This window comes from Corythoichthys intestinalis, chromosome 14, assembly GCF_030265065.1.
Source record: "Corythoichthys intestinalis isolate RoL2023-P3 chromosome 14, ASM3026506v1, whole genome shotgun sequence".
NCBI lineage: Eukaryota > Metazoa > Chordata > Actinopteri > Syngnathiformes > Syngnathidae > Corythoichthys > Corythoichthys intestinalis.
In genome coordinates this window covers 2,948,354-2,965,897 of record NC_080408.1, presented here as the reverse complement: position 1 = coordinate 2,965,897, position 17,544 = coordinate 2,948,354, and the positions used below count along the sequence as shown (strand labels likewise).

Below are 17,544 nucleotides of genomic sequence, written 5' to 3'. Positions count from 1 at the left end.
AGTTATACAATGACTATAAAATTCAGTTATTGTTATTCAGTTATTATTATGGAAAGGCAAGAGGGCCTAGAATTATTATTAGGCACACACATTTTAACAAAAGTATATAGTTCATATGAACTGAACCATTTTAAATATGTTGGTGACAAAAATACAGGGCGATTTGGTTACAATGATGCCCTCTATTGATGTCAATGTACTTGGATTCCATTGACGCATATGTGATCGATGCCATTGAGGGCCATGGACGTCCAAATTTTTTCCAATTCATTTTCACTGGCAAAAAAAAAACAATGTCCCCAAATTATCATGAAAAACATGATATCTATCATGTAAAAATGCGGTAGCATCATGTAAAAATATGATAATTATCGTAGAGCAACTTGATTATCATGTAAAAACATAAGAATTTTAATGCGAAAACGTGATAATTATCATGAAAAACTGAGATCGTATCATTTAAAAACATGATAATTATCACGTAAAAAACTTGATAATCATTATGTTAAAAAGTGAAGTACCAGGTAATAAAGTGATTAATATCATATAAAAATGCAATAACTATCATGTAAAAAAGTAATAATTATCACGTACAAATGTGTTAATTATATAAAAAAACGTGATAATTATCATGAAAAACGTGATAACTATCATGTGAAAATGCGATACCAGCATGTAAAAGCATGATCATTATCAAGGAAAAACTCGATAATCATCATGCAAAAATGTGATATAATGTAAAACCGTAATAATTATCATGCAAAAATGTTATAATCATCATGTAAAACTCAGATTGTATCATTTAAAAACAATTATCATGTAAAAACTTGATAATATCATGAAAAAAACGTGATAGTATCAGGTAATAACATGACTACTATCATATAAAAATGCAAGAACAATCATGTAAAAATGCAATAATAATATCATGTACAAATGTGGCAATTATCATGTAAAAATGTGATAATTATCATGTAAAAATGTGATAATCATCATGTAAACAGATCGTATCATTCAAAAACAATAATAATCACATAAAATCTTGGTAATCATCATGTAAAAACGTGATCGTATCAGGTAATAATGAGATTACTATAATATAAAAATGCAATATCTATCATGTAAAAACGTAATAATCATCATGTACAAATGTGATAATGATCATGAAAAACGTGATAACTCATGTAAAAACGCAGTAACATCTTGTAAAAATATGATCATTATCACGGAAAAACTTGATAGTTATCATGCAAAAATGTGATATAATGTAAAACCGTAATAGTTATCATGTAAAAACGTGATAATTATCATGTAAACCGTGATCGTATCATGTAAAAACCTGTTCGTATCATGTAAAAATGTGACCGTATCGTGTAAATTTTTTATCACGTAATAACATGATTACTATCATACAAAAATGCAATAACTATCATATAAAAACGTAATAATTATCACGTACAAATGTAATTATTATCATGTAAAAAATGTGATACTTATCATGAAAAACGTGATTACTATCATGTAAAAAACGCAATAGCATCATGTAAAAACATGATCATTATCACAGAAAAACTCGATAATTATCGCGTAAAAATATGATATGTAAAAATGTAATAATTATCATGTAAAAACGTGATGATTATCATGTAAAAACTTGCTCATATCATGTAAAATTGTGACCGTATCGTGTAAAAATTTTATCGTATCATGTAATAAGATAGTTACTATCATATAAAAAATGCAATAACTATCATGTAAAAACATAATTATCGTGTTCACATGTGACAATTATCATTTAAAAATGTGATACGTAATTATCATAAAAAACGTGATAACTATCATGTAAAAAATGATTTTTTTTTTTCGGATGGCAGCAATACGCTCCCATAATTGTTGTCAATTGGAGGTGGGCGACAATAATTTGAGGGCTGAGGTTGAGGTAAAAGAAAAAAAAAAAAAAAACATAGAATCACTTTCAACTACAAAAGAAAGCAAATAATTGATGATAATCTTTAAATACGCTATGATAATTTGAAAATTAATATAAAACAAATGTTGAAATTCAAGAACGGATGACATGACAGAGTCCTAGGGGGGAGGGAGATGACAAGATTAAGGGATAGAGGCAGCCAAAGAGGGAGAAACACACACTAAGAGAGGATGAGGAGCAAGACGGAGCATTTAGTGACCTCCGCAAATAAAGGAAATTGACCCGAACTGGAAGATTTGGATCCAATTCAGCAGGTTGGTTTCATGTACGTAGTAATAGGTTATCAGTCCTAACTTAACATGTTGATTATACCTTCGTGTTTTTGCAAAAATTCTGCATTCCAGAGTTATCATTACTTCATTGCAGTAATCATGTTATTGGACCCCCCCACCGCACCCCCCACGACTTTTGCACCCTCAGTGCATCGTGGACTTTTAAAAATATATGAAAGAGTTTAAACATATCTATGTACACCTTATTTACATCTATGTATGTATGTACACTTACACACATAGTAGTATCATATGTAAGAGACATTAAGCCTGATGTGAAAATTCTGATCTCCCCTTTAAATTCAATTATCGGAAAGCCAATTACCCTAATTTTCAGACTATAAGCCGCTACTTTTTTCCCTCATTTTGAATCCTGCGGCTTATAGTCCAGTGCGGCTATTTGATGATTTATTTGAGTTAATAGATAAGACTTTATTTGACAGCGGCATCATAAGACTGTTATAAGAACGTCATAATTATGACATGACACTATCATGGGCATTACTGAATGCTAATGACAGATGTCAATATGTGTCATGTGGCATATTATGTCACTAATGTCACTCCATTTACGTCCAGCTCAGATCTTTTACGTCCATTCAAAAGTGAGATCATTTCCTGGATGACACTAACCGACATCTATTATAAGCATTCAATAATGCTTATCACAGTGTTATGTAATAATTATGACAGTATTATGGCATCATTATCCAAGAAAATCTTACCAAATACAATAGCTAGCAATTAATGAAACAACTGATACAGTAACTGAAGAACTAATTAGCACAGAACATGAATTTTGATTGTTATTTACATCTGTAGTGCCGCAATGCATGCTAGGAGGAATGTTGGATGACAACAGTGTTGACAGAAGGTGGCAGCAGAGGTTGACTGTTTCCCCCAAGGGAGCAGTGATGGCCAAATGAAGATTTTTGAAACAATAAGGCTTTGCAGCCAATTGGTTCAAGGCTTCATGGTGGCTCATTTAGTTTCATGACAGTCTTATAATGCCATTGTCAAATGAAGTGTTAACGGTTAATATCTTTTGGTGTAAATATCCCATTATACAATGAGGACAACTGCGGCTTATGGTCCAGTGCGGCTTATCAATGGACAAATGCCGTTTTCATGTCAAATTTGGTGGGTGGCGGCTTATAGTCAGGTGCGCCTTATAGTCCAGAAATTACGGTACATGCGACGACATTTTTTGGTTGTCATTCTTATATTGAGGCTGCAAAGGGAGAAAAACTGGCAAAAGTGACCGATAAATTACTTTTTAAGTAACTTAGTTACTTTGATAATAAAGTACCGTAATTTTCGCACTATAACGCGCACCGGACTATAAGACGCAGCTGTTATTATTATGGGATATTTACACCATAAGATATTAACCGGTAACACTTTATTTGACAGCAACATCATACGACTGTTAAATGAACCACCATGAAACTTTAAACTAAATGAATGCAAAGCTTCATTGCTTCAAGAAGCTTCATTTGGCCATCACTGCTCCCTTGGGGAAGACAGTCAACCTCTGCTGCCACCTACTGTCAACAGTGTTGTTGTCCAACATGCCTCCTAGCATGCATTGCAGCAAAACAGATGAACAAAAAAAATCAAAACTCATGTTCTGTGCTAATTATTTCTTCAGTTACTGCTCCAGTTGTTTCATTAACTGCTAGTTATGGTATTTGGTAACACTTTGACAGTGGCGCTATTAGACCATTATAATTATGATATGACACTGTCATGAGTATTAATGAATGCTTATACCATATGTTTTTTGTAGGGCTGTCAAATGATTAAAATTTTTAATCGAGTTAATTACAGCTTAAAAATTAATTAAACCGCAATTAATCGCAATTCAAACCATCTATAAAATATGCCATATTTTTCTGTAAATTATTGTTGGAATGGAAAGATAAGACCCAAAACGGATATATACATTCAACATACGGTACATAAGTACTGTATTTGTTTATTATAACAATAAATCAACAAGATAGCATTAACATTATTAACATTCTGTTAAAGCGATCCATGGATAGAAAGACTTTTAGTTCTTAAAAGATTAATGTTAGTACAAGTTGTATAAATTTTATAGTAAAACCCCTCTTAATGTTTTCGTTTTAATAAAATTTGTAAAATTTGCAATCAAAAAATAAACTAGTAGCCCGCCATTGTTGATGTCAATAATTACTTACACAATGCTCATGGGTGCTGAAGCCTATAAAATCAGTCGCACCCAAGCACCGGCAGAGGGCGGCAAAACTCCATAAAACACAACAAGTGAGCGTTTCACTGTACTGTCATTTAAATCTGTCTGAGCGGGGCATCTGCGTCAATTGCGTCAAATATTTTAACGTGATTAATTTTAAAAAATTAATTAACGCCCGTTAACGTTAATTTTGACAGACCTAGTTTTTTGTCATCCTGCGAATTATCTCAATTTTAAATGGAAGTAAAAGATCCGAACTAGACATAAATGGAGTTAATATGAATAAAATTAAAATGGACATAATAAATCAACAAATAAGCTGCACTGGACTAAAAGCCGAAGGATTCAAAATGAAGGAAAAAGTAGGGGTTTATAGTCCATAAATAATCAGTAAAGTAACCAGATTACCTTTTTGAGGCGTAATCAGTAATTAAATTACGGTTTGGTTCGTAGACAATCCAGCAATGTGAGGCGGGGAAGCCAGTCTTATTTAAATCAGCTATATGTGTGGATATGTTGACGTCCTATTCTATGCTACCTGATCGCCAATCCTGGCACGGACAATCTCTCAACCTGAATGTGTCTAATTGCACCAAGCAAAACAGTTCTATCCTGTGGCATGCAATCTATACAGCAAGTATGCAAAACACACAATTCCTCACTCTTATTCGTAATTTCTCATTTGCTCTAGATGTCCAAGTTGACTTACAAAGAAGACCTGAAAAGAAATAGCAATTCAAGCCAAATCAGATTCCTATTCTTCTTCCTCTTGGCTCTCGAAATACTCAACAATTTCTCCCTGATGATCAGATGGGAACATGCCACCATCTTTCTTTTATGCTGCTGTTTCCTGTTGGACTACGCTTCCACCGATCGTCACTGTCCTCAGCGCCGGTTGAGGAAAAAAGGCGGGCCGAGGCCGAGACACGGAAGGTCACACGTACCGCGTATTAAAAGAGGTTGGGTTTGGAACCAGTTCTTTGTGCTGGAAGAATACACCGGCTCTGAACCACAGTATGTTGGTAAGGTACGTTCTTATAAGTAATCTTTTCATGTCTTGCTGACGATTCAGAGAAAGCTTTAAGCTTTTTTATGGTAAATTAGAAAAAAAACAGCAACCTCATAAAAGCCAGTGTTCACATTGTGGATCATGTGGGCCACAGTATTAACATTTTTTATAGTCTACAAGACCCAAAATGTGATGTCCACATATGACTCTATTGTGATAACATTAACATTTTTGAAAAAAAAAAAATATACAGTGGGGCAAATAAGTATTTAGTCAACCACTAATTGTGCAAGTTCTCCCATTTGAAAATATTAGAGAGGCCTGTAATTGTCAACATGGTTAAACCTCAACCATGTGAGACAGAATGTGGCAAAAAAAAAACAGAAAATCACATTTTTTGATTTTTAAAGAATTTATTTCCAAATCATGGTGGAAAATAAGTATTTGGTCAATACCAAAAGTCAATCTCAATACTTTGTTATGTACCCTTTGTTGGCAATAACGGAGGCCAAACGTTTTCTGTAACTCTTCACAAGCTTTTCACACACTGTTGCTGGTATTTTGGCCCGTTTCTCCATGCAGATCTCCTCTAGAGCAGTGACGTTTTGGGGCTGTCGTTGGGCAACACGGACTTCCAACTCCCTCCGCAGATTTTCAATGGGGTTGAGACCTGGAGACCTTGAAATGCTTCTTACGAAGCCACTCCTTTCTGGCTTTGATCATTGTCATGCTGAAAGACCCAGCCACGTCTCATCTACAATGCCCTTGCTGATGGACGGAGATTTTCACTCAAAATCTCTCGATACATGGCCCCATTCATTCTTTCCTTTACACAGATCAGTCGTCCTGGTCCCTTTGCAGAAAAACAGCCCCAAAGCATGATGTTTCCATCCCCATGCTTCACAGTGGGTATGGTGCAATTCAGTATTCTTTTTCCTTCAAACAAGAGAACCTGTGTTTCTACCAAAAAGTTCTATTTTGGTTTGATCCGACCATAACACATTCTTCCAGTCCTCTTCTGGATCATCCAAATGCTCTCTGGCGAGCCGCAGACGGGCCTGGACGTGTACTTTCTTCAGCAGGGGGACAAGTCTGGCAGTGCAGGATTTGAGTCTCTGGTGGCGCGTTGTGTTATTGATAGTGGCCTTTGTTACTGTGGTCCCAGCTCTCTGTAGGTCATTCACTAGGTCCCCCCGTGTGGTTCTGGGCTTTTTGCTCACCGTTCTTGTTATCATTTTGACGCCACGGGGTGAGGAGGGAGTTGAAAGCCCGTGTTGCCCAACGACAGCCCCAAAACATCACTGCTCTAGAGGAGATCTGCATGGAGGAATGGGCCAAAATACCAGCAACAGTGTGTGAAAAGCTTGTGAAGAGTTACAGAAAATGTTTTACCTCCGTTATTGCCAACAAAGGGTACATAACAAAGCATTGAGATGAACTTTTGGTATAGACCAAATACTTATTTTCCGCCATGATTTGCAAATAAATTCTTTAAAAATCAAACAATGTGATTTTCTGTTTTTTTCCCCCCACATTCTGTCTCTCATGGTTGAGGTTTACCCATGTTGACAATTACAGGCCTCTCTAAAAATGTTCAAGTGGGAGAACTTGCACAATTAGTTGTTGACTAAATACTTATTTGCCCCACTGTATATTTTAAAACTTTTCTATAAATGAATAAATACAATTATATATTAACAGGATATTACTAGAAATTAAATTAAAATGAATCTAAAACCAAATACAATCTGGTTGTGACTACCAATAATACTCTTATGCTGCCTTCATATGGTCTCGTAATTATAGTAAATACCACTTGTCGGGTGGAAAGTGCACATGAATGCCCCCTCAAATCGTATTTGGTACTGGAGAATTGGGATTTTATTATGATACCTGAGTTTCCCAGATGGTCGGACCTTCTACTTTTCAAAATAGCGGCGCATGAACAAGAAGTAATGAATGCTAAGAAACTTTGTTGTTTTAAGAAAATTTATCATCAATTTGCACATGTTTTTGACACCGACATAATAGTGTTGTATACACACTTTAAAAACTCGAAATATTGAGTTGATAAGTTAGTGTTTTGCACACACAACAAAAGGACGTCCATGTTGGCATTTTTTTTTTTTTTTCAACAACAACAATACTACATGAACAGGATGCGCTCATAATTACCAGCTAGCAAGTGGTAAGGATCATCTTTCCCAGAGCATGTGAAGGCACCATAAAACTGATAAATAATAAATAAAATAGCTTTAACAAAAACAATTTTTAAAATTCTCTTTTTCTGTTCTCAATGAAAAAAAAAGAATGAATATTTTAGAACAATTTGTCTTTTTTTAATTTAAACTATTAAAAAAAAAACTAAAATACATACATTCCACACTATTTACCGATTCCACCTTTTTATGTTTTTTTTTCATTTTAAAAATTATGAAAAACTAAGTAGTTCAAACATTAAAAAAAAAAATAATTGAAGGAATATTAAGATTCTCATCTCATTGTCTTCAACTGACAACGATAGACGTCCAATTAATTTAAATGCTCATCTTTTAGCGCCACTGACGTTCATTCATTCAGCCTAAAGGAATCTGACCTTTTAGCCAGATTGCTGGAACCATGCCAGCCGAACTGGCGCAGCTCCAGCGACCCGGGCCGGCAAGATTCCAAAAACCCGGCAAAAAGGCCGAACCCCACCCGTTTACCTGAGGGGCAGTTTACATGGCGACTCTGCGACACAAAGACGCAATGACTGAGTAGCGGACTCGCCTCGCGTGCGTATGGTGTCGGCGAAGACGAAAAATTCTGAATCCTGCCTCCAAAGTGGAAGAATCCGATTGCCGGTGATTGAGGGTGGCTTCATCGGCATGCATATCAAAGGCTCCCGCGGCGCGAGACCGCGACGTTAACGTCAGCACCAGTGTTGTCAGTAACGCGTTACTGTAACCTGATTACTTTTTTCAGTAACGAGTAATCTAACGCGTTCATTTTTCTACACCAGTAATCTGATTAAAGTTAAGTTTCCATAGTGTCTCTGCGTTACTATTTTTTCATCGCCTCATAACGTATGTAAAACGAAGATGATTGTAGTCATGTACGAAGAGCATTTTGAATAGAAAATGCTAAAATAAAAGGTTCCCGGTACGTGTTTCCATGACAACCTCTTAGCTATTTCCTGTTTTGGTCTCGTGTCACATGTGTTGTGGGACTGAAGGGGTGGGCCAGGCGGGTGGACATTGGAGTCGAGTGTTGACACGTTGTGAGGAAATGTTGATCTGTGGATATCCATGAATGAAGGTGAGTATTTTTCCTTCATTCTGGAGGGTATCAGCAAAAGGTTGGACTTCCTACATGCGCGGCAGCTTCGTAGCTTTGCTGTAGCAACGACGGGCAGTCATCGCACCAAGTTGGCAAGCTTTGTTTACGTCATATGCGTGTTGCACATTTATGCCGTGAGGTGATGTGTTCGTTTAGCATCTGTGGGATGTGTTGTAAGTCCGATTGAGCGTAAAGCGCTTAGTTGCCGCCACGTTTTGTGGCCAAATTGACCGCGCGTGTGTTGAGAGGACTACTTCCGGGTTGTGGACGCGCATCCGCGCCCACCACCTTTGCAATTTTGTGCAGTCAGTTTGCATTGTTTTACATTGGCACTGATATGCTGTTAACCATAAGCCGAAATTCAGAAGTTCTGACATTAGGCTTAATCTTAGAGTTAGCGGGGTTTAATTGGTCGGTGGAGTTGATTTCAACAAATTCCAAGCAGTTTGTCAGATATTTCTTAGTTTCAGGGCTCCGGAGTGGCGAAGCTAGCGCGAAATTCTGATATTCCCCATTAAATTCAATCGTCGGAAAGTCAATTACATGTGATGACATTTTTCTGTTGTCATTCTTATGTTGAGGCGGCAAAGGGAGAAAAATGGGTAAAAAGTAACTGATAGATTACTTTTAAAGTAACTTAGTTACTTTGATAATGAAGTAATCAGTAAAGTAACTAGATTACTTTTTTGAGGCGTAATCAGTAATCAGTAATTAGATTACTTTTTCAAGTAATCTGTCACAACACTGGTCAGCACTCGTACACGTCACATTGGGCGTGCGCAGCGGTGCTACTCAACATTAAAAACAGCAAAAGTGGTGGAATGTCGGCTTTAATTTACTGTTTTAATAAAATTTTAGATTAAATATGTTGAATGTTTCTATGCGTTACTATATTGGTCGAAAAGTCTGAGGGAGACGGACTCACCGAGACGACAGAGCAGAGCAGGAGTGGGGAGGAAGCTAGAAAGTTGTGACGCCGAGCAAACGCGATGCTAGGTAGCTCCAATAATACATGTTGTAGCCGATAGCCTACAAACTACGCCCGCATGTTATGGTAGATATGGTAGACATGGTAGATATCACGTGTACTGTACATAGATATAACTAGATGCAAAATGACAGACATGGCACTAAATGCGTTAGTAGACAGCGCCATCTTAAAGCAGTACTTTTTAGGACGGCTCTGTTGTAGAGAACCTTCCAAGCGAACCCAAGTAACTTTTTATCTAAAATACTTCTAAATCGGCAAAATCTTGACTTGAATCTATCTTTAAATGATGAAACAGTTTTAAAACTTTCATATGTCGAAAGTAGAGAGAAGGGAACTAATGCAATAATGGGAGCAATTTTAACAACTTTTAACAGTTGATTCAGGGTAAAGGGTAAATTAGGGTAAAGAATTGGGCTCGGGCCAATTTTACCAAATACCTTCACAAAAAACTTCACATAATGTGGCCAATGTTTTTTTTTTTTTTTTTGGTGGAACAAAAAAAAGTAATTATCACCAATTACTTTGCCAAGTAACTAATTACTCTTACATTCAGGTAAATGAGTTACTAACACAATTACTTTTTGGGAGAAGTAATTTGTAACTATAATTATTTACTTTTTTTCAGTAAGATTAACAACACTGAGAAGGACCCAGGCGAGGTTCTAAGGTCACCATATCACAAGTCAACAAAAGGTTTCCGAGAAAAAAAATGACTGTTATTGTTGTCAATGCTACGCAATGAGTTAAGAAAGTAGTTCATATTCGCTTATTTTTCCCATTTTTAAACTTAGTTTAAAAAAAAAAAAAAATTAACAAAAACAACAGAAAAGGACAAAAACCGGTAAATATTTACTGTGTGTAATTTTATTCATTCATAAATCTGTCAAAATGAATTGGACGTCTTGCGCTGTCAATGGTAGCCAATTTGTCAATTTAAAGAAAAAGATTTTAGTTACTTATTTGGTTATTTCAGTTATGGTTATAATCTGTTATTTCATCCGTTAGCTCCACACGGATATGGACCAAGGTGACAGTGAAGTGAAGTACACTCTTTCAGGAGAAGGAGCTGGATCTATCTTTACCATTGATCAAATTACAGGAGACATACATGTTCTGGTGAAGCTCGACAGGTCAGTTTTGACATTCCGTTTCTTATACAAGTTTGAAATGAGGTGAGGTTATCTTGCGTGTTTTGTGAAAAATATATCCAAACGCCTAGTTCATTTGACGTGGGAGTGTTGACAGCGAATGAACATTCATTCACTGTCTGAAAGAAAAGGAGAACATTTCCAGTGGCGGTTTTAGGGGTGGGGTGAGAAGGGCACTGGCACTAAAACCAGTTCTCCTATGTTCTCCTTTGCATGGCAGAGAAGAAAAGTCCCAGTACATCCTCAAAGCCCAAGCCAAAGACGTCAGAACGGATCTTCCTTTGGAACCCGAGTCAGAATTCATCATCAAGGTTCAGGACATTAATGACAACGAACCGCGATTTCCCGATGAACCGTACGTTGCCATCGTCCCCGAGATGTCTCCAACAGGTACTGCCCATCGTTTTCATTCAATTCTACATTTTAAAACAGTCACGTATACACGTATAGTGGTATGAAAAAGTATCTGAACCTTTTGGAATTTCCCACATTTCTGCATATAATCACCATCAAATGTGATCTGATCTTCGTCAAAATCACACAGATGAAAAAACAGTGTCTGCTTTTACTAAAATAACCCAAACATTTGTAGGTTTTCATATTTTAATGAGGATAGTATGCAAACAATGACAGAAGGGGGCAAAATAAGTAAGTGAACCATTACATTTAATACTTTGTGGTTCTGCCTTCGGCAGCATTAACTTCAACCTGACGCTGCCTATAGCTGCAGATCAGTCTAGCACATCAATCAGGACTAATTTTGGCACATTCTTCTATACAAAACTGCTGTCAGATTCCTGGAATGTCTGGCATGAATCGCTGTCTTTAGGTTATGTCACAGCATCTCAATGGGGTTCAAGTCTCGATTTTGACCTGGACACTACAGAATGTATATTTTGTTCTTATGAAACCATTCTGAAGTTGATTTACATTTGTGTTTTGATCAATGTCTTGTTGCAGCATCCATCCTCTTTTATCTTTAAATGTCCTGCAAAACATCCTGATAAACTTTGTATTCATTCTTCCATTAATGATTGCAAGTTGTCCAGGCCATGAGGCAGCAAAACAGCCCCAAATCATGATGCTCCTTCCACCATGCTTCACGGTGGGGATGAGGTGTAGATGTTGGTGATCTGTTCCATTTTTCACACATGATGTTGCGTGTTACTCCCAAAAAATTCAACTTTGTTTCATCAGTCCACAAAATATTTTGCCAAAACTTCTGTGGATTGTCGAAGTGCCTTTTTGCACATTAAACAAGCAACAATGTTTTGATATATTGGACTGTGCCAGTGATTTCCGTAAGTCTTTAGCAGACACTGTAGGGTTCTTTTTTACCTCTCTGAGTAATCTGCTCTGAACTCTTGGCGTCATCTTTGGTGGATGGCCACTCCATAGGAGAGAAGCAACAGTGCCAAACTCTCTCCATTTATAGACAACTTCTCTGACTGTTGATTGATGAACATCCAGAATTTCAGAGATGGTTTTGTATCCTGACCCAGCTTTATTCAAATCAATAATCCTTGATCCCAGGTCTTGCATCCCAGGTCAGACAGCTCTTTTGACCGAGCCATGATGAATATCAGACAATGCTTCTCATCAAGACTTTTCTTACCAGGTGTATGTTTTATAGTGGGCAGGGGAGCTTTAAGCCACACATCAGTGATTGGGCACACACCTGACTTAAATTGTTTGGTTAAAAATAGTTTTCAATTGCTCTTTAAGTCTCCTTAGGCAGAGGGTTCACTTACATATTTTCCCCCTTCAATCACTGTTTGCATGCTATCCTCGTTAAAATATGAAAACCTATCAATTTTTGGGTGGTTTTAGTTAAAGCAGACACTGTATTTTCAACTGTGTGATTTTGACAAAGATAAGATCACATTTGATGGTGATTTTGTGCAGAAATGTGAGAAATTCCAAAAGGTTCAAATACTTTTCCATACCACTGTACTTTCCCGTACGTATATTTCTATTCCTTTTGCTTGAAACTGTAGTTAAGTGAAACATATGTACACAGGCAAAGCCTGATTTAGTGGCCCATCTGTCTGCCAAATGCTATTGCTATGAGTTAATTTAACAATCAGAGTCTTTAGTTGCTAAGCTGTTAATACTTTGCTAAGTGCAAAGTCCTGTCTTTTACAGTTTAAGCATGTCTTGATCTTTAGCTAACTCAAATGTGTCCAATGTACCAGTTAGTGTTAACTTTGAAGACTAGTCATGATTGGTCTGTGTAGTTGTTGAGTTTCCCTGGAGGATCCTTTTTTCATCCTGGTTACATATAATTAACAGTTTTCCGTAATGTATTTTTGCTGCTATAACAGTCAGGGCCGGCCCTGGGCATGGGGGAGCTTAGCGGTTGCCTTGGGTGTCATCTCGTGGAGGGTTGAATCAAATATTTCCCAAACTAACATACATTTTAATAGCTACATATTATCTAGAAATATTAACAACAATATAACACCAAAATAATAAAAAATTGGCATTAAATCAAAGGTTATTCAAACTCACGGTTTCAGAACAGAACTAAAATGATCACAAACTAAATAGCAAATAGCTAGCTAGTTAGTGTAGCTAGCTAGTTTAGGGTGAGCAAACGTCCTCTTTTGCCCGGACAAGTCCTACTTTCACGTAGTATCCTCGTCGTCCGGGTGGGTTTTATAAATTCATAAAAACGTCCGGTTTTGATGATTTTTCACGGGACCAATTTGAAGAGAATCCCTCTGGCCGCTGGGTGGCAGCCCCTGCCTGCGATGACATGGCTCCTAGTAGTAGGTAGTGTTGTATCGGTCGTGAACGATTCGTTCTTTTTGAACGAATTGTTTGGGTGAACGAGACCGAACTAATCAACTTCTGCACTGATTCGTTGAAGTTGGGGCTTGTTAGCTGTGTGGGAGGACGTTGAGCAAGCGGCAGCGTCTTCTGACATCGCACACGACCAATCAGATGCCAGCCTCATTGCGGGCAGAGGAGGGAGCGGAAACAGAATCAGGGCGTCTGTCTCTCACTTCCACGTGTGGCCAATAAGCAGCCAGCGTGCACGCAGGGGGCAAGACTGAGTTATGTCACTTCCCGTTCACTTACTCGGTCCTCGGGCTCGTGACCGAGCTTGTTGCTAACTTGGCTTTCCAGTCATGCGGTGAACGAGTCAAAAAATGAAAGGAAATGACTTTGTCACATATTTGTTAATGTGAAGCCTATCATATGCTGCTCAAACAGACAAAAACACCACACAAAACTAGCGAGTATGGTTTAGTGTACGACTTTTCTCAACAGACTCGGCACTACATAAGTGACGACATACTATCAAATTTACAGTAGTTTAAAACACTTTCGCGGGTAGCTACGAGGCAAGCAAAAGCTGAGCTGCGGTTGCGTGACGGCAGTGCAGGGGGGTGAGAACTGTCGTTGTATGGAGGCTTCAAGGGAGCAATGTCTAACTCATATGTGCACAGAAAAAAGAATATTTAGTATGATCACCATAATACTGATTTGCAATGAAACTATATACATGTCCATTTTTTCGGATTGTTTTTTTTTTCGTGTCAGAGCGTGTCGTGTGTGGTTGGTTTGACAAATTATGTCCATCCATCCATCATGTGCTACTCAAGCGCCCAAAAACAACGCACGCGGGTACGGGAGATGTCGCAATATGACTACATTTTTCTTAACAGACTAATGAGAGTAGAAAGGCGACATCGTAAAGAGCAAACAATTATTTCTCGTCAGCATTTGACGATCTGAGATGCGGGGACGACAGGGGAGCTGACCGGATTATTTTATTTATTAATACCAGTGATTTGCATTGAAACCGGGTCAAAATGTAGTATTGTTTTAATTTCAGAGCAACACATTTGACAACTAGCTATTTACACTTTAGTTTTAACAATAGTTACCAAAAGTAATAGTGATGAGCATAAAAACAAAAACACAACAGAGCGTGAGGTAAATATGATGTGTTGGTGGTTCCATATTTAGAAATTAAACTTTCGATTTATTTTTATTTTCGTGACAGCAAGCATGCCGCGTTGGCTGGTAGTAGCAGCATTGTTTATGTGATCAAGATCATGCTAAAGAAAGTCCGTGCGCCCCCGACCCCAAACCCCCACTCTACCCACAAAAGGAAAGTGTTTGACCGTGTCCTAAATCGAAATGCAAGCACAAGCCATGACTTTGATCCCATAGAAATACGACAGACGACGCGGAAGTTCTCCCTCGCTTTTGCAGGTAGGGAGACGAGGCTGGGAAAGCAGAATGATATCGTCTGTCACTCATTTCTGAAACTACAACGAGCAGTCAATGAGGAGCCTGTGTGCAAGAGAGGGAGGGACTAAGCAATGTCACTTCCCATTCACTAACCGAACGATTCATTTGGGCGGGGAGGTGGATGAGGGGAGTGAACGATTCGTTGAACAATTTGTTCGAACGAGTCTTTTTACTGAACGAACTGGAATGGATTCGTTTCCTCAAGTGAACGACAGATCCCGTCACTAGTAGTAGGGAGGGAAGTAGTAGTTCTTGTTTTTGTTGGCAGTTTACCCCTATCATGACGCATTACCGCCATCTACTGGGTTGACGATTTGGCCACAACGCCTGCCCAGTTAAGTTTTTTTTACGATAAATACGTATATAATGGCAACTCTTGACTTCTGTAGGAGCTTTGACTGTAAAATCCCGTTTGGTGTCATATCGTTGCGCTGCCGATGATTGTAAACTTTTATAGCAAAGTTTGATTTTTGCCTCAGCTAGCTATCAGTAAGCTAAACCACGCTAGGCATTATGGGAAACGTAGATTTGAACTGCTACATTTGGAAACATGCTGGTTGAATAGTTTGTCAGTTTATTACGGTTATTGTTTGTGTGCAATCTGGAACGTTGAATGAGAATATCAATTGAATGGGAATAATTCGTCAAGGACAATTGTCGTGATAGTAATTTATAAAAATGTTTAGTTGGGACATAGTCTTCTGTGTGTGACAATGACGCAACAAGGAGTGAAAAGAAACTGGGAGCTTATATGCACACAGAGACGAGGGGTAACGACACAACGAGGAACAGGTGAGCACAGGAGGATGCAAATTGGAGGATACACTAGGAGTCACAACAGGTGAAATCAATGGGCAATCACAGGGACAAGTCACACTAGGAGAAAACCAACACAAAACCTAACACACCCTAAGCTAGTTACACGTTTGCCTATTCACTCATGATAACGGTTGTTGTTTTTGTTGTTCAGGAACATTTGTAACCCAGGTCACGGCTACAGATGCAGATGACCCTACGTATGGAAACAGTGCACAGATTGTCTATACCATCCTTCATGGCCAGCCATACTTTTCTGTTGACCGCAAGTCAGGTGAGGTACTTTTTGAAATAATCACACATAATTTTTGATCGTTTTTTTTCCCCATTACAAAAATACTTTTTACAATGGTCTGAACCATACATATACTGTATCTAAAAGAGTGCTGCAACAATTAATCGATTAACTCGAATAATTAGATTCGAAAAAAGCTACAAATTAAATTTGGTTAGGGTTAGGTATTCAATTAATTAGTGTGGCATTTTCATGGTTTGTTTCGAAAGTTTTCTTTTAGTTTTATTGGTTTGGGGATACACTGCCCTCTAGTGGCAGCAGTGAATATGACATAACTCATCTAACATGGCTGGATCCAGCTGCACCCTGTTTAGACCAACATAAGGTTGTAAGTTTTTGTTTGAGTTAATATGATTGTTGATGCATTCGTAATTTAGTTTGGATGTATATTTAACAGTGTTTGGTGGGAATATGTATTTGAACGATTTGTTGGAAGCATTGTTAAAAAAAAAAAAAGTACTATAAAGCATTTAAGCTAGTGGCTTTTCCGTCCGTGCGTCCATCCGTGCATCCGTGCATCCATCCATCCATCCATCCATCCATCCATCCATCCATCCATCCATCCATCCATCCATCCATCCATCCATCCATCCATCCATCCATCCATCCATCCATCCATCCATCCATCCATCCATCATCTTCCGCTTGCTCTGGAGTCGGGTCACGGGGGCAGCAGCTTTAACAGGGAAGCCCAAACTTCCCTCTCCCCTGCCACTTCAACCAGCTCCTCCGGCGGGATCCCAAGGTGTTCCCAGACCAGCCGAGAGACATGGTCTCTCCAGCGTGTTGTCCCTGGGGCCTCGCACCGGTGGGACATGCCTGGAACACCTCTCAGGAGAGGCGTCCAGGAGGCATCCAAACCAGATGCCCGAGCCACCTCAGCTGGCTCCTCTCAACGCGATGGCCGAGCTTCTCACCCTATCTCTGAGGGATAGCCCGGACACTCTGCGGAGGAAACTCATTTCGGCCGCTTGTATCCGTGATCTTGTTCTTTCGGTCACAACCCACAACTCGTGACCCTAAGTGAGGGTAGGACCATAGATCGACTGGTAAATCGAGAGTTTCGCATTTCAGCTCAGCTCCTTCTTCACTACTACGGACCAGTGCAGAGTCCGCATTACTGCAGACGCTGCACCGATCCGCCTGTCGATCTCCAGCTCCCTCCTTCACTCACTTGTGAACAACACCCCAAGATACTTAACTCCTCCACTTGGGGCAGGA

The 17,544-nt window shown here is 38.5% G+C and overlaps 2 protein-coding genes across 4 annotated transcripts in view; one reads left to right on the top strand and one right to left on the bottom strand.

The window, feature by feature from the left end:
* LOC130929558 (cadherin-6-like) overlaps nt 1–17,544 on the bottom strand; it is a 127,502-nt gene that overhangs the window by 31,546 nt on the left and 78,412 nt on the right. The gene's annotated exons all lie outside the window — the stretch shown is intronic.
* The window catches only part of LOC130929556 (cadherin-12-like), a 36,604-nt gene continuing 21,204 nt past the window's right edge, over nt 2,145–17,544 (top strand). The window contains exons 1-5 of one of the 3 annotated variants that reach the window (XM_057856788.1): nt 2,145–2,244; nt 5,172–5,502; nt 10,804–10,928; nt 11,167–11,336; nt 16,183–16,302. In XM_057856788.1, the coding sequence (XP_057712771.1) occupies nt 5,497–5,502; nt 10,804–10,928; nt 11,167–11,336; nt 16,183–16,302 (421 nt within the window). In that variant the 5' untranslated portion in view covers nt 2,145–2,244; nt 5,172–5,496. Of the gene's footprint in view, nt 2,245–5,171; nt 5,508–10,803; nt 10,929–11,166; nt 11,337–16,182; nt 16,303–17,544 lie in introns of those variants that run through there. The other 2 variants (XM_057856787.1, XM_057856790.1) reach the window with 2 other exon arrangements.